Source organism: Alligator sinensis, unplaced genomic scaffold (genome assembly GCF_000455745.1).
Source record: "Alligator sinensis unplaced genomic scaffold, ASM45574v1 scaffold875_1, whole genome shotgun sequence".
In the NCBI taxonomy this organism is placed as follows: Eukaryota; Metazoa; Chordata; order Crocodylia; family Alligatoridae; genus Alligator; species Alligator sinensis.
The window spans coordinates 10,592-25,098 of NW_005843460.1; the positions used below are offsets into that span (position 1 = coordinate 10,592).

The 14,507-nt window shown below is 43.7% G+C and overlaps 2 protein-coding genes across 3 annotated transcripts in view; one reads left to right on the top strand and one right to left on the bottom strand.

Moving 5' to 3' along the window:
• Positions 1-143, bottom strand: part of LOC102370699 (methylmalonyl-CoA mutase, mitochondrial) — an 8,008-nt gene extending 7,865 nt beyond the window's left edge. Inside the window, exon 1 of the mRNA XM_014527365.2 lies at positions 27-143. The gene's annotated coding sequence lies outside the window, so the exon portion shown is untranslated. The remainder of the gene's footprint in view (positions 1-26) is intronic.
• On the top strand, positions 96-12,497 carry CENPQ (centromere protein Q). Of its 2 annotated transcripts, none has more exons than XM_006038769.3 (9): positions 96-195; positions 2,049-2,204; positions 2,919-2,973; positions 4,782-4,899; positions 5,417-5,485; positions 7,545-7,674; positions 10,947-11,066; positions 11,309-11,386; positions 11,787-12,497. In XM_006038769.3, exons 2-9 carry the CDS (start codon positions 2,052-2,054, stop codon positions 11,913-11,915), a joined length of 852 nt encoding a protein of 283 aa, XP_006038831.1. In that variant the 5' UTR covers positions 96-195; positions 2,049-2,051; the 3' UTR covers positions 11,916-12,497. The 2 variants fall into 2 exon arrangements, with proteins under 2 accessions (XP_006038831.1, XP_006038832.2); XM_006038770.3 differs by lacking the exon at positions 96-195 and adding an exon at positions 245-678.
• Positions 12,498-14,507: the final 2,010 nt, after the last annotated feature.

The window sequence follows — 14,507 nt, forward strand, 5'->3', positions numbered from 1 at the left end:
AAGAGGTGGCTGGAGGGCCCCGTCCCCTGCCGCGTCCCGCCCCGGAGGGGAGACGCCACAAGCAGCTCCGCGCATGCGCGGCGGCAGCTGTAGGCGCACGCGCACTCGGAAGGCTGCGCATGCGCGGAGCAGCGCGGGAAAACCGTCCTGACAACAGTTCGTGCTCCCAGCGGTGGGTGCGCGGGGAGCCCGGCGGTGAGTCCCGGGGGAGCGGGGGGGAGGTGGAGGGGCAGCGACAGGTGTCTGCCAGTGAAGAGTGGGGGGGTAGGAGACATGGGGTGGATGAGGACTATAGCCCCCAGCGTGCAATGCGCATGCGCCCTCCTTTGCCGCGGGGCGCATGCGCGGCGCGATTCCTGCCGGGAGTTGGAGTCCTCCCGCTGCCGTGACGTCACCGCCCCATGTGACTTACAGGGCTTTGTATGCTCTCAAGTCCCATGCACACCTGCCTCCTCTCCCCCAATCAGCCCCTCCCTCCCCAAATCAGTATGTAGCTGCACAACTACTGTCCTGCTGGGGATACAAGCCCCTGGCTTTGATGGCTGCTCTGTCCTGCAGCACCCATTGCATTGCTTTTCGGGTCTGTTTGACGTGCGAGTCGTGGCAGTCAACCCACAAAGAACCTGCTGGACCCCCCTGCACGTATTCAAGGAGGTCTCTAATTGTGCAGCAGCAAAGGTGAAAACGGGGGTGGCGGTGGGGGGCAAAGGTGACAAGTATGTGCTCTAAGCGAGGACACTGAGCAGAGCACAGTGGCCAATGTCCGCCAGCTCTTACACGAGTCCAGGGGGCCAATGGACACTGCCTAGTGAAACGCACTCCAGAAACACAAGGTTAACATGGGATTAACGTCACAGGGCAGCGGTTAGTGCCACCCTCCCCCCAGGCCTGTTAGAGGGGGCGTTGACTATGCCCCAGCTGAATTTCGGGAATAACATAAAACAAAACGGGGATAGGAGTGTAGGTCAAAGGTTTAAAATGAGTTGACCAAGCAGGGACACCAAGCACAATACAGCGGACAGTGCTTGTCACATAGATGCCTAGCTTAGGGCCAGGACGAGGTTGACCAGGAGGTCCCAGGACTCAGCGGGGCTGCGGATGGGGAGTGCGTACACAACAAGGTGCAGGGAGTAGTGCAGCCAGCACCAAAGCAGGAGATTTGTGAGGAGGCGGTGAAGGGGTTGCATCCTGGTACAGTCTAGATAGGCATGTGCCCGGGTCTCTCTTTGCTCACAGAAGGATCCAAGTATAAAGTCTGTTGCCTTAATGTCGTGGTCTTTGCTCCAAAGGTGTTACTAATACTCTCTCCTTTTCAATGGTCTTGAGGTTCCACCAATCGAGCTAACATTTCTTAAGGCAATTTTGCTATCTGGTAGTTGCCCTCGTCTCTCTTCCCATATTTCACAGCTTTGGAGGCTAGTTCTTTTCAGAATCATAGATCCACCAATGGAGATCAATTTTCAGTAGCAGCTAGCATTTCAGCTTTAGTTAAGCAAGAAAGGGAGGATGAGTCAGCTGAAGATTAGGCTCCGTCCCTGCTCTGCTTAGCTATAGCCCTAGAAAAAAATATTTTTTCATTTTTGCCTTTCACAAACAAGGCGCATATTTTGGAGTGTGTTGTATGTGAGAGAATATGGTAAATCTAATGAATAAACAAATGTGACGATTGACACTATGCCATATATCAGAATAGTAACCTTATGTCCCTCATTGCAGCAGTCGCTGCTGTGGGAAGTGGTGTCATGAATTAAGAATACCATCCCTGTAACATGCTGGTGAGATCATGGATGATGTTGTTAGTGTTTTATGATTCTCTGTACGATAGACATGTTAGCTGGTGAATTTAAGGATTTAAAAGTAGTTGCGGAGTATTCGGTAACTTCTTCAGAGAACAGTACTTCCAGGTACTTGTAAAAAGAATGGCTGCATTTAGAGAAACCTTTATGCTGTACTCAACATAGAACATACCTGCTTCTTACTGAACGGCGTGCGGTTTGCACATTATAATCTCTGTAGTGGGTTTTTCCACTTCATCCACTGCGTTACAGGCCATGAAGCGTCATCTTGCTCCTGCCAGTAAGGCAAGAAAATCAGTTGGAGAGGGAGCAGCAAGATCCAAGAGTAAATTACGACAGCCCTCAGAAACTGTCAGCAAAAGAAAAGGAACAGATGGAGGAAAAAGGAAACGGACACAAGAGGGAGAGGTTAGTAATTTCATGCCAAACCACCCAGAGGAGTAAGAGGGCTCAGGAGGGAAGAAACCGTGCATCTCTTGAGGTGTGCAACCTAACGGGATGTGTGGAAAGTGCTTTAATGCATTGGGGCCCCTGATCTTGAGCAAGATATTCAGTCGGTTCAGGATGGACAGCTCTTCTTTCTGAGAGAACTTGAGTAACTGAAAAAGAAACAAGGAAATCTTTCGGGCCAGGAAAAAGTAGTCATTTCCATTTTATGTCCTAGGCCATTAGAGGGCACTGTTGTCCCAGTCCTTGGCAAAATAGCAAGCTGAAGAGCTATTCAGGACTTTAGAACTGGATAATGACTGCTTAGATGGACCAATACAATCTTAGTCCAGTCATTCCCTGGAGACAGTTTGCTGTTTCTGGCTAATCATGTCATATTGCTGGGAGTTACTTTATATCTGAGAGATCTTGCACCTTATAACTGGTCTTATGAGTTGCTTAACCCCCAGCTGCTGCTGGAAAGAAATGGGAAGTGATAAGACCATGCATTTTCTCATCTCTAGTCTCACATCTGTAAGAGGAGGATTTAAGGTTGTTTATGAGTTTTCACTTTCTCTTGGAGAACAGGGAAGAGGGGTGTGGTCTATGGCCTGGAAACCTTGCACGAGATGTGTAATTTGAGAATGTTTGCTAGAGGTGCATAGCTCGGTTGTAAATTTTCCTTTTTTTTACCAGGTCAAACAGACAGCCAAGAAGAGAGGAAAGCAATACAGGGAGCAGTCCCCTGAAGGTACCAATATTTTTTTTCTCCCCATGTACAGATTTTGCACACAGTGCTGTACTTTCACCTCATAAATCCTTGCTCTGAAACAATACCAGGAACAGGAAGTGTAACTCATAATCAGGGATCCTGGTTTTCCCTGATAAAAAATTGCAAGTACTCTGATTAAACCCCCAAATTGTGATTAAAATTAAGGGCCCTCCACAGCCCCCTGACCCTGTTTGTGCCTCTCACTCCCCGACCCCTGGCCCTGTTTGTGCCTCTCATTCCCCACCCTCAGCCCCTGGCCCTGCTTGTGCCTCGAAGCGACAAGCAGCTTCTCTGCAGCACCGCTGTTCCCTGCTGCACCAGGTCGTGCCTGCTGGCCTGCGGAGGCCCTGGGGTAGGGCAGCAGGGGGGAGCCCAAGCCTGCACCTGCCCTGCTGCCACCCCACGCACAGATCTGGGGGGCACGGGTCCAGTGTTCCTTCTAAGCTGTGTGGTGTGTGTGGCCGTGCAAGTGTGCTATGCCATGCTGCCAGGCACGCCTGTGCAGCCACGCACGCCATGCAGCTTAGAGGGCATGCTGCACAAGTCCCCCCTGCTCCCTGGGAGTGCACACTGCTGCAGGGAGCCCCCATCCCACTCCCCACTGGGGCTCTGCAACTACACATGGTGGCCCCAAGCCCCATACACCGCCTGGCTGGGCATCAGCCCCAGTCCCAGCCCTGCCCAACTCCCTCCCTCTCTCCCTACAGAGGCTCAGTTCTGACCCCCACTTTTCAGGGAGCTGCTCTCCAGGCTGCCTGGGGCCGTGTGCATGGCGTCCCTTGCCTGGTCACCCTCTATTTGCTTCCTCCCAGCCCCCTGCAGACTGGAACTCTTCCAGCTTGCAGGGGGCTTGTTGCAAAACTGCAAAATCTGCAGGCTTCTCTGGTAAAATCAGAAATCTGTGTTTGCCTCTGGTAGAAGGTAAAATCCATGGTTTACTCCATGGGAAATGGAGAACCTGGATCCCTGCTTGTAAGATTGATTGCAGGGATTTTTTTTTCCCTGAAGGATGAAAAATAAACATTCCTTATTAGGTACGTATCTTATACGTATGTAGGTTTGTGGTAGGGCCTTTTGTCTCTTTAAGGAGTGGAAGTGTCTTCATGTTTATCTTGCTTCTGATTCCTTGGTTTCCTGTGTCATAGAGTCATACTCAATATCCTTTTGATTGCAGACTGGTTTACTTAATGTCTAAAATGCAAAAAGAAAAAAGATTTAATCCTTTAATTTAAAGGGAAAGGCCTTCCTTTAAAACTTTGGTTAAGGAACAGCTGGTGAAGTCTTTAGCCAGGAGACAGAAAACACTGACTGCTTGTTCTGGAATAATAGTGCTTTCCCTGAAGTACTTCCAACTCTTGCTACAGCCAGTAGGTTAGAGACCTAGACTGGAAATCTAACTTAGGTCTCCCTTGTAGTGAGTATCAGTAGCTGAAATGTTTCATGGAGCTGGGAAGGGGGTATGTTAGGGAGCAGTAGCCGGCATAGCTTCTCTTTTTTGCTTACTCTTTAATCCTTTCATTAATATAATGAATCACTTTAGAATGGAGGCTGCTTAGGGCAAGGACTGTGCCATCTGCACAGTTTATAGCTGGGAATTTATAAATAATAAATACTGTTGCTAATGTGGGTGGGTTAAGGATTGTGTTTTTTGGGCAGAAAATCTACTCATGAGTTGATAGCCCAGTCACTGGAATTCAGAGAAGCAGCTGAATGAATTACTATACAATTTTCAATCCAAGCCTGACAAATTGGATCTTCTTCTCTCCCTCTCTTCCTGTTACCAGCAGAAATGGCATCTGGGAAAACAAAAAGGGTGAAAAAGGCCACTAGCAAAACAGCAGATTGGCAGCCTCTTTCAGAAAGCAGCAGGGAGATCTTGGACACCATGATGGACTCAGTAATACTGTAAGTGCTAGACACTTCAGCCCCACTGAATCTTATTTCTCAGCCAGGGCTTCGATAATATAAGACAAGGGATATTTTTTTTCTGTTTCTCCACACAGTAAAATAAAATCTTTTATGTCATACTAGTTAAAAAGAAATTCTGAAAATGTTTTGAACTGTGCCACTAGCTGATGAATATTTTAAACAGGATCATATAACAGTCTTTCTACCTGAAATACTTCATTTAGAAAGTGTCTTGCAAAATTATTTTCAGCACAGAAATGTGGCCTTCAGAAGTGCTCAGCATGGGGTGAAAAGAGGCCTGCAGACACAGATATCAGAAGAGGTCAATGGAATAATAAATACATACCCAAGTAAACTAGCAGTGAAACACACTGTACTTGCAGGTCAGCAGTTTAATTTCATGGAAATAGTCGGCTAGTCCACCATGCCAGACAGGAGTGAGTGGGATATTTATTCCAGGAAATTCTTTCATTGATTCTGTAATAGAAAGTAACTTTGTTTTACCTTCTTCCAGATCTATTCTGAGTCAGAAACTAATAGCAAAAGAAGATATTCATAAGCATCTCAACCTCTTGAAGGAAAGGTAATGAATGTGGTATAGAGAAGAAGTCAAAGAGACTCAAGTGCTCCCAGTAACATTTTAATGGCATTGGGGTGGGGAGTCATCATTTGGCAAAGGAAAGCCACTACTCTGAGAGCACATCCACTGAAGAGGATGTATAATTGTTGCTCAGAGTATCAGGGCTCACTCTAATTATATTATAGAAGCAATATTCCTGGGAGCTCCTTTATTAAATTCCATGCTTGAGAATTGTGAATTGTATCTGAAATCAAGACATTCAGTTTGGCAATTCATGACCATCTGCTTTTGTGATACCAGGAGTTCAGTAAGTAGGGTTAGACTTATGTTGCCAATCATCAGCATGTATGGAGAGGGATGGATAAATGCCAAGTGTTTTGGCATAGTATCTAAGTGCTATTTCAAAAATAGTTTGACGTAGGAGATCTTGGGGTTTTTTTTGGCTACTATCAGAAGCAGAATATTAGACTCGAAACAATAGTCTTGATTAGATGTGACATTTTGTGTGTTAAATATTTAAGAGAGAAGTTTTTAAAGTGATGTCTTTGTGGTGCTGAATTAAGGAATCTTGGGCCTGTTTTTTTCAGAAGTGCTGATTTCCCTATCGTCAGCTGAACTCAGTGGGGATTGTGGAATGTCAGCCTATATGTAAATTGTACCGTAGGTGTCTTATATGCCTTCAAAATCAATGGCTCCTTTAAAGCCTGAAGAAGTTGTTCTGTCATGCATCTCGGGAAACCAACGACGGGAATATTCCCGTTTTGGAAACAGATAAAATTGCTATTAGTCTTGTATCAAAAAGTGGGAATAGATCAGACATTACTTAGAAATAGATTCATAGGCAGGGAACATAGCCAAAAGCCAAACCTAATATCTAGTGTCTTTTATAGTGAAGGCACTTAAGGGCCCTGCTTATTTTGAACTCTGTAGCTGAAAGTGAGGATATAGTATTTAAAACCAGCACAAACTTAGTATTCGTTTAATGTAAATACTGACACTTCAATCCTATTGCAGAATTTTATAGGGAGGCTGTGTAAATATTTCACAGCGGCAATATGTTGTTGAAATAGGTCAGTGTCTTTAAGAACATTGGCTACAGCAGGGGTGACCAGCAAGTGGCATGCTGCAGACTGGTTAATGACATAACCAGCAGATAGGGCAGATACCTGATATGCTGCAATTTTCTGCTAAGGAGCACAGATCAGGGAGCAGAAAGCAGAGTGGGAGATAGGGCAGGGGCCAGAAAGCAGAGCAGCTGTTCAGTCAAGGAAAGACAATTGGAGTGGCAGTTGTGGAGGGTGTGGGGCAGATTTGTGGCACGCTGGCCAAAAAGGTTGGTCCTCACTTGGCTACAGTACTGTCTCTGACTTGCACCCTGGACTTTTAAAACCAGAAATTACTTCAGTGAAGATTTGTAATGATTTAGTACTAAAACGGCATAGGCTTTTATGAGCAATTGCATTCCTCTGAACAAAATGAGGGTTTGGGCTTTTGTGGATAATAAACTGATGTCTGAACAAGTACTAACTGTGAAAATTGTTTCATATCAGTTCATTTCTACTTAAAAAGAAAGACTTTTTTGCGTTGTGACCTGGGCAAAATCACTAGACCTCTTGGCACCCATATCAAACCCAGGCAGGAAGCCTGCTTTATGCATAAGAATCCTCAGTGAAAATCAAGTAATCAATCAAAACTTTTCTTTCAGGGTTTAAATAATAATGCTGAGCTTTTGCACTTGAGAGACATTAGTTGATTCTAATGAAGACCTGGGGATAGTCATTAGGTATCTTACTGATGGCAAATTCAGCCAGTTGAATGTGGACCACAAGGCTCATCAGTGTGATAGCCAAGATTAGACCTCTGAAGTTCTAAGCTCTCCATTCTGTGTTTGTACTCTCTCATTTCTTTCTTGGTTAAATATCTTGGACACTTTATTTCAAGAATGGCAGCTCTGGAATTGGCTGCTGGTGAATATTACTTCTCTCCAGCTGGGTTATTTGTGGGTTACCTTTTCATTTTTTTAAAGTGACCAATGAGTTGTGCTTTCCTTATTATAATCAAGGCTACAGAGACATTTCAAGACCCTAAAGGTGCCTTCGGGGAAGCTGGGCAACTTGAAAAATGTAGTGAACCTCAAGGTGCAGGAAAAACAGAAGCTCGCATCCAATGAAGAGTCGTTGGCCTTACTGAAGGTAAGGGAAGTATAGGACTAAAGAGGGAATGAAAAGGGAATAAAGAATATCTGTCCTTGTGGTAGTGCTCCTCATTACACACTAAATTTTTAGTGGAAGCACCATCGAATTGGGTTGGAGGAGAATGCACTGGTGAGAATACACTTTTCTGGGAAAAGAAGGAAATTTAATCTCTTCATTTTGTTCTGTTCTTGTTCACCTCTTTTATCGGGCCCTTTGTAAATTTGTTCTCATTTGTACCACGGTAATATTTGAGCAAGTTTCTGATGTGATATTATTCTTATTGTAATGTTTTGGGTTGAAGCAAATTCACTAATAATAATCTTTCCTGTTTCCTGCTGGTATTTGGTTATGAACTTGAAGTACAGATGGGTTTCATGAGGGTGATCCTCTGATCTGACTGATCGGTACTTCAATTTTATCATCCCTTCAAAATCTACAGGGAGGTTTTTAATTTCATACTCTATTTACTCTGAAGATGAGCATGCAGGGTGGCGCATGTAGTGTCACAGGAGGGCTACAGAATATATAGTGTGTTCTCTCTCTTCCGCCCATCAAGTTTCATTGTGAATGTTGGCAAAATGGCATGAATGACCACCAGGACTCAGACCGTGTTGACCATAAAAGCTCTCCCTGCTTTTCTTCCTATTAGCTACAGTCTTTATACAAAGATTGGATTATTCCATATTCTCATGCTCCAGGAGCTAATCTACCCAATATGGACCTTCCACAGATGAGCTGGGTAACTGGATAGATCAACACCCTGTGGTGTAGGGCATGGAGGAGGGAGGGTTTTCTGTTTGTTGGCACCTTAAGCAGGAAGATTCTGAAATATCTTTGAGTTGTGTGTCTGGCTTCCATTGGATTTTTGCATCCTCTATTTATTCCTAAAGGTAGGAGTGAGCAAGAGGTATCCCTTGGTTTTGTGGGAGAAACCCACTGTGAAGTTTTGTATTCCTTCACTTTCTTCCCCTGCCCCCCCCCCAAAAAAGCAAAGAGTAGAAGTGCTTCTGTAAGCAGATGGCAGACCCAGCCTGCTCCCATTGCATGTGATCTGATCCAAACCTATTCTTTCCCAAGGTTTTACCTTTATTATTGACTTAAATGACAAAGCAAATAGTGACATTAATGTTAACTTTGTCCTGTGTTGGCTGCTCCTAAAGATTTTTCCTCTGAGTCTTTGTTATGTGTGTCTGTATCATGCTACCCACCCGTCACTCAAGCACAGTGTTTAATGTGTTGCATATTAAATCCATGCTTATAGCGCTGCCCACAAGTTCCAAGAAGCACCACATTGTCTTTCAGGCTTCTTTACGCAATGCAGCATGGGATCCTTTTAGGAAATAGTTTACAATCAAGTTGCCTTTCTGCCACAAGCCTAGGGCAGAAGTTACTGTGGCCCTTATAGCAAGCAACTTTGTTAGCCCAGCATGCACCTTCATTAAGCATGTTTATAGCAGTGTGACTCAACTATGGATCCATTGGGGTATTCCATGATTGCAGCCCAAGTCTGGCTAGTCTCACAAAGATGCCCTGGAGTGGTCTTCAGGGTTCATTAGAGGATGCAAATGGTAGCAGGCCATCAGATAACAGATTGGGAGGCATTTAAACCAGATTTGGCCCAAATGGTACATTCTGCCATTGCTGACCTAACTCCAAGCACAGAACTGCATTTCTGGAGCATAACTAGCACGGAGTAGGGGAGGCACATTGCTTTGCAGGTATGGGAGGACCAACAGTGGTTTCAGTGGTGGTGGTTTGCATTGCTGCTATGAAAGCTGTTTATCAGAAAGTATCAGGGATGTACTTGTGACAATAGTTGGCTTTCATGGAGTGGGCTTTCCAGCTACGCTGGGTCCATTGATGTCATGCTTGTGCCCAGAGTTTTTTCTTTCAGCAGTTGCATTCTGGCACAATTTGGTAATCATTGTCTGCCTCTTAGACACTTAGGGATCCCCTTTCTGAATGAGGTAAGGGGAAGTAGGAGCTTAGTGCTTGGACACGCAGGCAAGTACCTTATCCATTTCTATATAGCAGGGGTATGTAGCTGGAGTATCACTGGACCAGCTGGTTAGCGTCTCTAGCAGCCTTGTAGAAGTGCTTCACAACTTTGGGCTCAGAGCCCTGAATCTTGGTTTAGTGAATGCTTAGCTGAGCAAACGTGCTGTGTGTTTGACTATTGCAGATATCATTGTGGTGCTTCTTGTTCTTCCATGTGTTCAAAATAATTTGGTTATGCAGCTCAGGCCAGAAAGCATCTCATCCAAATGAGATAGCATTCATTAAAAAGAGCAGGGATTGCCCTGGGTTGTGCTAATCACTATGGAAAAAAGTCTGTAAGGAACGTATATGAGTTTAAATGCTGAACAGGGAGTAAAAGGACAACCTAGTTGCTGGAAAGTTAAAGGGAAGAGGACTAGAGCCAAATGACTGAAAGACAGGAGCAGGGCATTGTGAATGAGTAACTGAAGGTTTTGAGGTATTCATGTGTTGCAGCATGTGGCTGTGTTGCAACCACATTCTAAAATACTCATGTATGGAGGGATGTGTGTTGTGGCTGATGTGTGTTTACTGGGAAGTTTGAAGAGAGCTTATGGAGCTGTTGTAGACCTGCACCAGGATATGGGGATAGAGTTTACAGTGTGGGTAGTATGAACATGGGCCTGGGACTGTGTCTAACTTTCAGCTTAGAAATAACCTGAATTTTTGGGTTGGCAACAAACTCTTGTACCTCTGAACTATAGCTAATAGGTCATAGGTTCAGTTTGTCATTGTGAGTCAAAAAAGCTATGCGTCTCTACATAGTCTTAGAACTTGACATCCATATTTCATAAAACTTATTTAAAATATAATTTACAGATTCCCAGAATATTTTTTCCTGGTTGGTTTCCTCCAAAAAAATGTCTAGATGCATTAGGTGGCTTTCATAGTGGCATTTAAGCAAGACTGTATCCATCATTGTTTGGCACATTGGAACAGCTGTATCTAACAGTGAAGAAGCTATGCTGGGAGAGGGTGAAGCTGATTCTTCCAGGCTTCACTGACTCAGACACAGAGACTGGCATCCAGTTCTTAGAGCTGTTTTCCTGATCCTTCGAAATTATATTGGGATGATCTTTTAATGATTTCTTATTTCTTGATTGTTCAGATTTTTTTCTGTCTAGGAAAGGTAAAGTTAGGCCATGCTTGATTGAATCCTAGCATAGTGTTTGGTGTATGAATGCTTTGCTGGCTTTTTATATGCTTATTTTCCACTTTCTATTTTGACCCAGGAAGAAATTGAGAAAGCTATGCAAGCAGCAGAGCGCACAGATGAGAATATTCAGAGTCTGCAGGACAAAATTCGGATGCTCCGGAGTGAGTTAGAGGAAGAGGAAAACAAGGCTAAAATGGTACTTATAGCAAAGCTTGCTGTATTGAGCCACAGAGTGGTTGTTCTGACCAGCTCCAAAAAAAAGCTGTCTTCATCGAAAGTCTTATTTAGGGGAGACTTCTTTGGGATAAGGAATGATCATTTCCAGGACTTTCTTAATGTCATCTCTGTATTTCAAGATGAAACAAATAGGAGGATGGCAGCATGAAAACAAACACGGTGGTTGTGTTTGTGAAGACTTGATTTTTATCTGTCCTTCAGGTTTTCCAGGGAAGTGGCAGAGGGGTGCTCAACCTCCCAGAGCTACCAACGAACAGTCTGGAGGCACCTATTCTGCAGGTGAGCAGGGGAAGGGCACCATCTTTTCAGACACCCTTCTGGCAATGAGGAAGCAACAACAGAAACTGTATACTTTGCTCCCTCGGGTGCAGTGGTTTTCACTTTTTCCCTCCTAACCAGAGTAGTATAGTTGTGCTTGAATATTCCATCAAATGGTTCAAGTAAAGATCAATCAGCTTGTCCCATCTGTGGCCACGGAGAGCAGTTTCTGAAATGGTCCCTCCTGAACCATTCCTATTTAAATGCTAAGTAAGGATAATTTATGCTTTCTGTATTTTTGATCTGGGGTATATAGGGCTGTCTTGGAAAGTCTGATTGGGTGAAACCCCTGATAGAAATAAATCTGTTTTGTGTTCCCCTCGTATGTTTTTCATGTTTCCTTCCTTTCTTCCTTCTTTAGGAGGAGATTTTGAAGATCCCAAACCAGACAGGAGTTTTGCAGAACTTGAATACCATCCAGCGCTCAGCTGAGATGAGGAACATGTTGAGTCTCCTTAAACAGGCCTATGAAAAAGTGGACTCCCTTTGAGGAACCCATACACTGAAGTCTGCCTTTAAGACAACTTTATCTTGTGCTAACAAATGCTGTTCCTGTAACAATGTTTTTGCTCCTAAAGACTTAACTTGTATGGTAACTAGGTGTCTTAGTCAAACTTTTATCAGATAAATATTGGAAAAATATGTTGACAGACACTCAGTGGAACGCCAATGATATGCTGCATTCCCATTGGAATAAGATAAGCAGAACTAATCTGTCCATGTAGACATTTACAGTGTATATGTTGCCTTTATTAATACAACAGAGTTAAAACTCACATTTACCTTTTTGGAAAGCCTTTTTTTTTCTTTAGAGAACTATCTTGAGAACTGACGGACAAACAGCAGGTTTCACTAGCTCTTAATATTCTTTGTTTTGTAATATTTTTTCTTTTTGGGCGAGGACTTCTGTCTCATTGTATCAGACCTCTCCTGTCAGGGTTGTAAATTTACCATTTCATATGAACCTCACATTCACTTCAAACAGGATTTAATGCTCCCCTTTTAAGGTGAACCATGTAATTGATATATATTTTTAATGAGTAGTTGCTAATCCACAATAAATGTCCTTTTTTCAAACAAAATTGGGTGTTATTGAAATATAAATCAAAAGCCTATGTGAGTAATTGAAGTTAAAGGATCAACATTTCATTTTATTAGGTGGACAGGATTCTTTACACTCTCACTCCACTGTAAACAAAGACAATTGCACCTGGTTTTCCTCAAGCAGTGAGGGCTGGGCTGCAGATTATTGTGCAGATCTCTGATCTCAAAGTTGTGTACTCATCTTTTGTTTCCTTAATTGCCAGGTCACCTTTAGCTTTGGAAAAGTGAGATAAAACCCATGAGAAATGCACATTTTGTGTTGTCACTTTGGCTGCTTGCAGACATGAAAAAAACAACAAAACTGTGCTTTGCCGGGAGCAGCAGCATGTTAGTTTGACCTGGCTGTGCAGCACCTGTATAGATCAGGTGCATCAGTGGGGCTTTTTATTTAAAGATGATTCAATCAACTATTTGATAAAAGCTTCAAAAAAGCCCCATTAAAGTGCCCGATCTATACAATTGCTGCAGAGCCAGGTCAGATAAACGCGCTGCCTCTTCTGGGCATGTGCTTAGCTCGGTGCGGGAACAGATTGAGTTTAAAGTGCATTTTTTTTGTGTTTGGCTTTTTTTTTTCTCCTCATCTGCAAGCAGCCTTTGTCTTTTTGTTAAGGCATCTTATTATGTCAAAGTACTTCCCCTGTTAAATTCCCACCTGGCAAATAGTGACATTGACTTGATAGTGACCTGTCAGGGAACCTTTCTTTTGCTTACAGGCTGCTTATCTCTCTTAATGAGGTAATGAGGATAATTTAATTGTTTTTGAACCCTATGGGGATTAAAAACCATCATGTAGTTCCTATGCATAGGAGCTGGAAATGTAGAGTTGAGAACATTTTCTTTGCATTGGGTGGGCCAAATGAAGCTTGTCTTTTAACCTTTCTTGATCTGTTTTGCAAAATGTATGGTCAGCAGTGGAAATGAGCACACATTTCTATAACCAAGTATTCCATTATGGACTGGTTGTGGTGTTATCCCTTGCGGCTGGTCAGTTAATAAATTGAGAAAACTTTTATTGATGTGCCGATGTTAGTAAGTTAGTCTCCCATGTGAGTATGCCCAAATGTAAGTGTTCTAGCAGACTTAATTGGAAGTATCCTTCAACTAAATTACAACGTAGTCTTCAATGTGTGTGCCCCATTGCATCTCTTAATGAACAATCCCAACTGGCACTCTGAATGCACTAGTACGTCATTAGCTCTGGTGCTGATGTCTTTTAATTTGGGAGGAGCTATGGAGTGTTAGCAAATAGAATCCAAAAAGAATATTCATTTTAATTAACAGGGTACATCTACACGAGACACTACGTCATTGTAGCGATGCGCTATGGTGACATAGCATCGGTGGGTACAAACCATGACGCTACAGCTATGTTATCATAGCGACGTGCTCCCTCACTATAGCACGTTGCTACAGTGATGTGATGGCTAAAAATATCCATGCGCTGCCAGCAGGGTGCAGTAACAGTTGTTACTGCGCCATCATTTAGTACTTCCTAAAGGAAATACCAAATGACGGTGCAGTAACAATGGCGCCATAGGGGCATCTGATGATGCTCCTACTGTCTTCAAACTGAGGATCTCCCAAGTGTTTCATAGAAGAGGACAAGGATCTGGGGAAAAAATGAGCATAGAAAAACTGAATGACTTGAAGCCATACACTAAGTCAGCGTCAGGAATGGGGAAATACAAAAAAGAAAAAAAGTCTGTTCACCTGTAGCTCGGTGTCCATGGGCTTTGCTTTCTCTTTTTGCTGGGTCTCCAACAGGTTTTCCTGACCAGTTCTTCCCCAAAACATTCACTGAATCATGCTGGATGGTTCTTGTAAATGAGCAATATGGCCAACTAAAGCAGTGGTTCTCAACCGTTTTTTTATACCAGGACCCATTTGTACACATCAATAGACAGTCCTGACCCAGTGCCCCTCACTCCTGACCTGCTACCCCCTGTCCCCAAGTCCCAGCCCCCCAGCTTGTGGGGCA